At 43.7% G+C, this 9479-nt stretch overlaps 1 protein-coding gene across 3 annotated transcripts in view; it reads left to right on the forward strand.

Moving 5' to 3' along the window:
• The window catches only part of CMTM4 (CKLF like MARVEL transmembrane domain containing 4), a 62296-nt gene that overhangs the window by 44415 nt on the left and 8402 nt on the right, over positions 1 to 9479 (forward strand). For all 3 annotated transcript variants that reach the window (XR_002125519.1, XR_002125520.1, XM_019656375.1), the window contains exons 2-3: positions 98 to 274; positions 9127 to 9225. Coding sequence is in view for 1 of the 3 variants with exons in the window: in XM_019656375.1 (XP_019511920.1) it covers positions 98 to 274; positions 9127 to 9225 (276 nt within the window). In the remaining 2 variants the exon portion in view is untranslated. The remainder of the gene's footprint in view (positions 1 to 97; positions 275 to 9126; positions 9226 to 9479) is intronic.

The following is a 9479-nucleotide window of genomic DNA, read 5'->3' on the forward strand; positions in this document are numbered from 1 at the left end:
CGGTGGGGTTGAGTTTTATTTAAATGTGGCAGGCACATATGTCCACGGATGTGTATTAAATATATACATATATGTGTGTTTCCAATTTTCTTCCTAGATTTTGGCCCTGATCGCATTCATCTGCATAGAGACCATCATGGAGTGCTCCCCGTGTGAAGGCCTTTACTTTTTTGAGTTTGTGAGCTGTAGTGCATTTGTGGTGACTGGAGTCTTGCTGATTCTGTTCAGTCTCAACCTTCACACAAGGATCCCGCAGATCAACTGGAACCTGACAGTGAGTAAAGTCGCTACTCTCTGACTGTGAAAGGGTCGGGCGCCACTTCGCTCCAAGGGAACGGTGGAATCGCTCCATGTTGTGTTTGGTTCTGGTTCATCATCATGATACTTAAGTAGTCCATTGTAATTCAACTGTGAAAATTTAAATTTCTTTACTGGGTTGAATAAAATATACAATAAATTGAATCTTCACTAGTGGTAGAAACACATCACAATTATTTTGACCTCTTTAAAGATGTCATTTCAATTTCATGATCCTTTGAGAAGATAGGTAATGTTGATATTTACAGAATAGGGGAAAGAGAAACTGGAATTAATACATTTTTGCACTTTTTTTTCACACTGGACCCAAAAGCCATTTACAAAAGTGTGTCAGGAAGAATTGAAAATATGACTAAAAACTACCAATAACTTGCAAAGTCTAGGAATATTATTAAATTTAAAGCAACTGGGAGGACACAGAGGATTTAGTAGTTTGATCAATCTTTAGTGGACATGTGTCTTCTACTCTGTGGTTTGGGTACTTAGCCTGGTTTGACAGCCTTACCCTGTGATTGGCATGGGAATCTTAGGGCTGGTTACTCCCAGGCCCCCTTTCAGGGACTTGTGTTACTTGTCCTTACTGTGCTCAACGAGGAAGGAAACTTAATAGTGCTTGGTTTTCTTGATATTTCTTTGCAAATAAGCATGTTCAAGAGCTCAGTGGGAATCAGCCAGAGAGACACAGGAAAGCAGTCAGCTGCCTCACCCTCTGTGCGTGTGGGAGGAGAACTCTGCGGGCCCCACAGCTGCTAAGAGGGCCACAGGCAGAAAGGAGGGGGCTGAGACCACCTACCCTTGGGAGAGCTCTTCTCTCTCTGGCTAGTGCACCACCATGGGAAGTGTGGCCCATGTGAAGGGGCCAGGGAAGAGGCGAGGCAGAAGCTGATCACTTTGCCTGGCAGGGCCACTCCCATGGTGATCCTGTGGGGTGCCAAGAAAGAGGGTCTTCCTGGCAGAATGCGCTCTGTGTTGTTCAGACTCTTTTAGGAGGAAAAATAAGAGGACAGCTGAACTAGAAAAGTTGATGTCCGTTGAAAATTCAGCTGGTTTTATCTCAGCATTGAAAACTGAGAAAAATGTGATTTAAATTTAAACGCTAAAACCTCAAGATCCTGGAGGCATTTTTATAAATTTTTGTGATAGGCTTTAATGTTTCAACTATTTTTAAGATAAAGTTTGGGTTATCCATAAGAAAGTACATACAGAGTTGTGATCTAAATTGCTTAAGAGAATCTCACAAACCTCCCCAAACCAAAATGCAAGTTCCATGGGGTCAAGGCTCATTGGTATCCCGGATCCCTGTGTTTCTAAGGCCTTTTCAGTAAATGCTTGTTGGCGGAGGGGCGGGACCAGGCTGTGCATAAAAACTGTCAGAAGACCTATTTGACAAAGAAAGAGCTGCTGGGAAGGTTAAGACCAGAGCCTTTGAGTCAGACACACCTGCCGAGGGTCAAGTCCAAGGTGGCTCTTAAGAGCTCTGTGATGCCCCTGGGGCAAGTCCTTAGAGCCCCCACATTGGTGAATCTCCACCATTGATTGGTAAAGTGGAGATGATAATATTTTTCTCATAGGGTTGTTTTAGAATGAAATGAGATGATGTGTATAAAGGCACCTCACACCAGTGGGTGCTGCTGCTAGTCTAAGAAATAGTAATTTTAGCACAAAAGTCCCTTGTTGTCTATTAACCACATTATTCTCTTGTAGACTCCTACCAGGTTTGACTCCACTCCCTCTATTCTGTGTAACCTGCTTAGTTGACAAACATAACCTGCTACAAGACTATACCTCAGATTTTGTACCGATTCACACTGGCCTGTATCCCCCAAAATAACCTATTTAGTGAGCTTTCTGAAATTCTTATTTTTCTATTTTAGCCATGAAAGACTTTCTCTTGTTGACTACTGCATCATCTGGTCATATCAAAGTGCATCTTGTTTACTGGGAAGTTAATGTCCATCCTTGCCTTCTGATCGTGTTGGCTGAGGCAAATGGCTCGGTGGTTATGTGTCACTTGAGAACATCTTTCTATCCTTTGGGATTCTTTCCAGAATTTCCATCCTTTTAGAGCAGATGAAGGTGTGTACTTATCTAGCAAAAGCATGTGTGAGTTAAATGAACTTAAGGAGATGGTACTTATTGAAGGGTACTCAGGTCATCTGTTCTCTGGGAGGGGAGCCAAAGTGAGTTCTTCAGGGCTGATCACAGCTCATCAAATTACTTATAGAGGGTTGGTCTTGGGTGTGTTGTTTGTCTAACAAGGTGGTGGGTATATTTTTGTCCCCAACAGAGCCAGCTGATGAGTGAAATAGGGTGTGATTTGTATAGATTTAGAAAAATGGGTCATTTTAGGACCCTAGGTTGACACAAATATGCATGAAAAAGGTAAATAAGGAGGATGATACAAAGAATGTATTTTATACAAGCATAATTTGAAGCACTCAGAAAGATTGTTAATGTTAGTTTTGGGGGATTTTTTTGTTGTTTTTTTTGGGGGGGGGTGAGGTTGAATCTATGGGAGTTATTCTGTTATATTCTTCTCTGTATATTAGGAGCTCACACACTCATGTGTTCCACCTGTGTTTAACTTGATTCTTGCCACCTACCTCCTCCCCCACGCTGTCCCTCCCTTCTTCCATCCCATTCTGACCATTGAAAGCCTGCTAGGGGCTCCCGCTCTCCCAAGTGGGCACTCAGAGCCTGTCAAGGCCTGCTCATCAAAACTTCCATAAAGAGGAGGGAGGCCTGCACATGCCTCCTCCATTTCCTTACCTCCTAATCTCCCTTTTCTCATCTTTTATTGTCAAATACAACATATTTAGAACAATTCTTAAAAGTAAATGTAGAGTTTAATGAAGAATGATAGAGTGTGTAGCCACCACCTGGGTCAAGAGATTGGATAGTGTCGACACCCCAGAAGCCTCCTATGTGTCCTTCCCAAACGCAGCTACTGCCCTCTCCCCAGTCTATGACTTTACGGCCTTGAAAGTCCTCTGATCAGGAGCACTGGGGGTCTCCATGGTCCTGGATCCTCATGTTAATTTTCAGTCCTCCCCTACTAAACATTTCAGCGGTTTCTGCTATGGACCGCTCAGTCCTTCCTACCGTTCTCTCTAGCTTCCTGTGACACCACACTCTCCTGGGTTTTGTTCTTCCTCCTTGGTGTTCCTTTTCAGTGGCTTCAGTGGCCCGGCTCCTCACACAGACTTCTCCCTCTCTGAGAACCCAGGCCAGGTAGGGTGGTGAGTTGAGAACAGCCTGGAGCCACCCAGAGGGGTCATTTTCAGAGCCCTAAGTCCTTGGCCATGTCTCACTGTGTGGTATTTTCTGACACCACTTGGACACCAAACCTGTGGGGTTTTTCTGACACCAAATCCACATACCAAACAACTCTTTTAATTCTTCAATACCAACTGGGTGTCCAACCATTCAATTCAGTTCTGACACCAACTCCTGGAGTTAGTGCAGACCCCACATGTTAAGGGCTCAGTCCTAGGAGACTGCCCCCACTTGGCAGCAGCAACAAATGGAGTTCCCAGGTGACCTGCACTCTGCCTGGCCAGCTGCAGATTCGGGAGTTCCTACACCCCCGCCTCAGGTTCAGTAATTCTCTAGAACATCTCATAAAACTTGGGAAAGTGCTTTACTTGCTATTACTGGTTTGTTATATAGCATGCAACTCAGAAATAGCCAAATGGAAGAGGAGGGGCATAAGGCAGGATAGATGCAGAAGAGTCTCAAATGCTGGAGCCCCTGTCCCCATGCAGTTGGGGTGTAACACCCTCCCAGCACATGGATGTAGTCACCAGCTAGGAAGCTCCTTCGACCCTGTCATTCAGGGTTTTTATGGAAATTTCATTATGTAGGCATGGTTGCTGAAATCATAGGCCATTTGGAGATTGAACTCAATCTCCAGCCCCTCTCGCCTCCCTGGAGGTTGAGGGTGGTGGGACTGAAAGCTCCAACCCTTTAGTCACCTGGTTGGTTTTTTGTAACCAGCCCTCATTCTGAAGCTATCTGGGGCTCCAGAGAATCACCTCATTAGCATAAACTCAGGGATGGTGGGAAGGGCTTGCTTGATATGAATGACAAAAGACTAGTCCTATCACACAAGAAATTCTAAGGAACCAGGGACAAAGACCAAATATATATATATTTTTTATTAACTATACTCATCCTTTCTGGGACTCAGTTTCCTCATTTTTTAAAAGTAGAACAAAATACCATGTCCTGCCTTATAGATATTTTGGATCATAATTAAGTTAGGATTCAATGAGATACTGGAAGTTAAATGGTTGTCACAATAGGCTCTCCATAGATGGTAGCCACCACTGTGGTCAGTATTATGATTGTCCCTCTGATACTGGGGCCGTTTGAGCACAAGTCAGTACACAGTATGGACCAATTGGTTGTAAACTTCCTCTTATCCTTGTGTAGAGCTGAGACTAGAGCCAGCCACAGAGCCAGTGGTTTGGAGCAATTGCTATGACAGCCCAGGGCTGGACCTGTTTAGAAATGCCTCTTCTGTGATCATTTCCACAAACACTTCTCAAGCACCTGCTTTGTGCCAGGTTTTGGGAACTGAAAGCACGGGGTAGATAGATGCACGCTCGTCTCCCGGGCTGTGTGTGCTCTTATGACCAGTTTTGTGTGAGGCCTGGGAGAACACAGGCAAGGAGGGCATGGATTTCCTGGGTGGGGCCTGGAGTGGATCAATGAAAATGCCAGATTCCAGTTGGGCCTTGAAGGATGAATAGGTGGTCCCTGGACACAGAGAACGGAAGGGTAGGGCATGTTGTAGGATGGTCATTCTCTGGGACAGGAGCAGGGTTAAAGACTCAGGACCCTCTGGGGCTGGGCCTGTGACGTAAATGGGCAAGTGAGAAGATGGGCCAGAGGTTGGGGAGATGGAGAGGGTGGTTCTCCTACTCAGCTCTAGCAGATTGTATTGTTGCTTCATGGGACTTCTGGAACAATTTTTCAAGGGCAGCTGGAAGTTGTTTTTTTTAGAAGTTAATTTTTATGTGCAGGCTTCTGGTATTTAAGTGTTGGCTTGTTCAAATTTGTTTTGAACACTATACAAGTCAAACTTATCTGTGGGTCAGATATGGCCAATAGGCCTCAAGTTAGCACCTTCTAGGCCAGATCCCCTTGATCTGTTATTGGAGTTACTTGGGTTTGTAGCTGTACTTCTGGGTGTATTACTGAAGGAGAGACTCAAAAGCATGAGTATGAGGGTGACCTTCCTCTTAATCTCCTAGCATAAGGAGGGCCACAATCTCGGGTGTGTTAGGGGCAGACAGGAAACATAAAGTGGCTGAGTGTGAGACTGCAGGGAGTGGGGACAACTGTGACCAACTGGAAAGCATGTGGCTGATTGAGTACATACCTCATTAAAAATACTTTTAAAAATGAAGCACCAATGCTGACTTAAAAACACCTCAAAATCCACCTCTGAGGGAGGGCATGCCTGTGTGTGCCCCCTAACATAAAGGATGAATCTACAAGCCTTGATTTCATTGCATGGCCAAGGAACTTGAGCAGTTGATGCTTACTAACTTGTGTAGTACTCCAGTTTTAAGCCTTTTATTTATTGTTTATTTTTTTTAAAGATTTTATTGGGGAATTGGGGGGCGGGGAACAGTGCTGGGGAGTCGGGGAAGAGGACAGACAAGTTGTTGGGCTTTTGTTCTTCAGTCGCTTCACTGGCCCATGTTGGTATTGTGATCATTGCGCTCTTCCTGGCTGAGGCAGATCAGTTGCCAGCCATTAGACGGCCACTCACAGCAGCTCGCGGTGGCTCACGCTGGCTGCCGGCCACTCATGCCGGCTGCTGGCCACTCATGGTAGCTCACGGCAGCCCACTACAGCAGGGGCTGCAGCCTATGCCATCACCGGCGACTCATGGCAGCCCAGCTCCAGGTCGAGCTGTTGTTCACTATCTTAGCTATAGAGGGCGCAGCGTCACTAGCCCATGTGGGATTCGAACCAGCGGCTCTACTGCTCAGAGCTCGTGCTCCCAAGCCAACTCTTAACCAATGAGCCACTCGGCCAGCACCAGTTTTAAGTCTTTTAAACTGTGCAAGTAATAAGTGTTTGTTATAGAAAAACTGGGAGATACAGATAATAAAATAGAAAAACAATAAAATCATGTCGATGACCCAAGAGAAATGAAACATATCTACAGTAAGGCTTGTAAGTTCATAGTAGCATTATTTACAATAACCAAAAAGCAGGCACTGAAATGTCCAAAAACTGATGAAAAGATAGATAAAGTGTGGTATATGAAGTATTGGAACATTCTACAACATGAATGAATCTTAGAACTATTATACTAAAGTGTAAGAAATGAGTCGCAAAAGATAACATGTTATATAATTCTATTTATGTGAAATTTCCAGAGCAGGCAAATCCACCGAAAGCAGACTGGTGGTTGCCTAGGATTAGAGGAGGGATGAAAAATTAACTACTAATGATATGAAGTTTCTTTTTGGGAGTGCTGAAAATGTTCTAAAATTAGATAGTGGTGATTGAATTGTATACTTTAATTAGATGTATTATATGGTGTGTGAATTATATCTCAACAAAGTCATTAAAAAATCACATGTGGACTGGCCGAGTGGCACGTTGGTTAAGAGTTGGCTTGGGAGCGCGAGCTCTGAGCAGTAGAACCGCTGGTTTGGATCCTACATGGGCTAGTAATGCTGTGCCCTCTACAGCTAAGATGATGAACAACAGCTCGACCAGGAGCTGGGCTGCCGTGAGTCGCCGGCGATGGCATAGGCTGCAGTGGAGTTGCAGTGGGCTGCTGTGAGCTACCATGAGTGGCTGGCAGCCAGTATGAGTGACCATCCCATGGCCCGCGAGCGACTGCCTCACCCGGGAAGAGTGCAATGATAATACCAACATGGGCTAGTGAAGCGATGTCCTCCACAACTAGACTGAAGAACAAAAAAAGGACAGCAACTGGTCTGTTCCCCTTCCCCAATTCACCAATTAAAAAAAATAAAATCACATGTGATCTAACCCATCCAGAGGTAACCACTTGTAACAGTTAGGTAAAAACTTATTTTCTCTAGACTGTCATTCAAATATACATGTATGCTTTTATTTGTGAGTGGAAAAAAATGGAACCATTAAAGTTATGCTTTTTCATTTAAACTACCTTGAGTGTCTTCTGTGTTACACAATTATATCATTATTTTTAATGATCGCATAATGTTCCTTTATGGAAATACCATTTTATTTAACAGATCCCCTATTTGTGAGCATTTTGTTTGCTTCTAGTTTTTTGATATTTTAAATAGTATCATGATGAATATTCTCATACTTAAACCTTTTTGTGTTAGTATGATATTTGAGATAAATTTCCAGATGTGGAATTCTTAGACAAATAAAATAAACCTCTTTGACACTTTTGATACCTATTGGCCCTTTACCACATTTATATTTTTACATAGTCACCGTTAACGTACATACAATCGTGTTTGATGTTTGGCCTCAGCATTGTATCATGAGCCATGTTTCCCATTTCTGAATAGTCTTTGGTTTGGAAACTACATTTTATATTCTTCTTTATTTCTATAGAACCTTACCCAGAGCTTCCTGGTTTGAATTTATGAAAAATTTGCTGTGGCTGAATACACTGGTCACAGCTGAAAGGGGACATCTCTGAACTGTTTTGAAGTCAATACTTTGCTGCTGCCATGAGCCTGTGCAGAAGCTGACCAGGAGTATGTTGGGGTTCTTGCTGCCCAGGCTCACTACTGTTATGATGTGAATGTTGCCTTCTTAACATCTTTAAAAATCAGAGATGTACCTTGAAGCCAGGCCAGCCAGGAGGACCCACTGGGTGTTGATGTTCCAGTCAACCTGGCACTTAAGCATTTTAGGATTTTGCCTGGATTTTCTTTCTCTGTAGAGATCACAGGGGCACTCGGGTATGACCCAGGCTGTCGGGGCCTAATGCCAAGGTGGTAATAACTGAAGTAAGAATAAATGTGCAGGGAACACTAACCATGGGCCAGGTACTGTGCTTGGCTCTTCACATGTGTTGTCTCACTTAATCCTTAAGACAACTCCAGGAGGAGGGGGTACTATTCCCACATAAGACGCAGAGAAGCGAAGTACCTTGTCCAAAATCATGGTTGGTTAGGACCCAAGTCTGGTCGTGACTCTTGATCACTGTATTGTGTTCCTCTCAACAAGTAAGACAGGCGTTAAATCTTTGAAGCATTGAATATGTAACATGATTTGCTTTGCAAGAAGCTTAGGAGCAAATCCTCCAGGCTTTAAGGACAGAGAGGCTTGAAAGACCGTGCATGAGAAACAGTATGAGATCTGGAGAAGTGTGTTCTCTAGGTCTGAAAACAGTGTGCTGGAAATGTCACACATGAATGAGGGGATGTTGGAGGGAATTTCACTAGTTTCTGTACATTCTGGACTCTTGGAGGCCTTTGTCCGTGGATGGTTTGAAAGAGCATTTGAAAGATGACAATAGAACCTCTAAATAGTAATTAGTGTGCATGTCCTTGATGGGTTAGCAGTTTGGTTTTCTACAATAAGTTGTTAAGAAATGGTAACATGGTGGGTTAAAATGTGGATTTTGCTGTGGTGATTTATCAAGTATCATAAACTTGTCATCTCTGCCTTCCTTTGTGTGACCAACACCCGCGGGCCATTGAGACTAAAATATGGAGCCATCAGAGAGGCTGGGTATTGTGCTTCTTATTTTGAAAGTTCTTCAATGGCTTTTAGGGCGACGCATGAAGTGATTCTTTTCAAGTGATTTTATTTTATCTTTTTCATTAGGATTTGGTCAACACTGGACTCAGCACTTTCTTTTTCTTTATTGCTTCAATTGTCCTGGCTGCTTTAAACCACAAAACCGGAGCAGAAATTGCTGCCGTGGTAAGTGAACTCAAGTGGTTACAATGTAGGCTGATGTGTTCACTTTTTGTGATGTGTTCTCCTCCATCCCTTAGCATGTGTCCTACTCATTCTCCTTTAGCTTTTCCTTCACTATTGATGTTGCTATTGGGTCAATGGCGGTCTCGTTTCCTTCAGTGCTGTGGTTCTCAAAGTGTGGTCCCTGGAACAGCAGCCTCAGCATCACCCAGGAACTTGTTAGAAATGCCATTCTTAGGCTCCCTCAGAGCTACTGC

The sequence above is a fragment of the Hipposideros armiger genome, unplaced genomic scaffold (assembly GCF_001890085.2).
Source record: "Hipposideros armiger isolate ML-2016 unplaced genomic scaffold, ASM189008v1 scaffold_9, whole genome shotgun sequence".
Taxonomy (NCBI): Eukaryota; Metazoa; Chordata; class Mammalia; order Chiroptera; family Hipposideridae; genus Hipposideros; species Hipposideros armiger.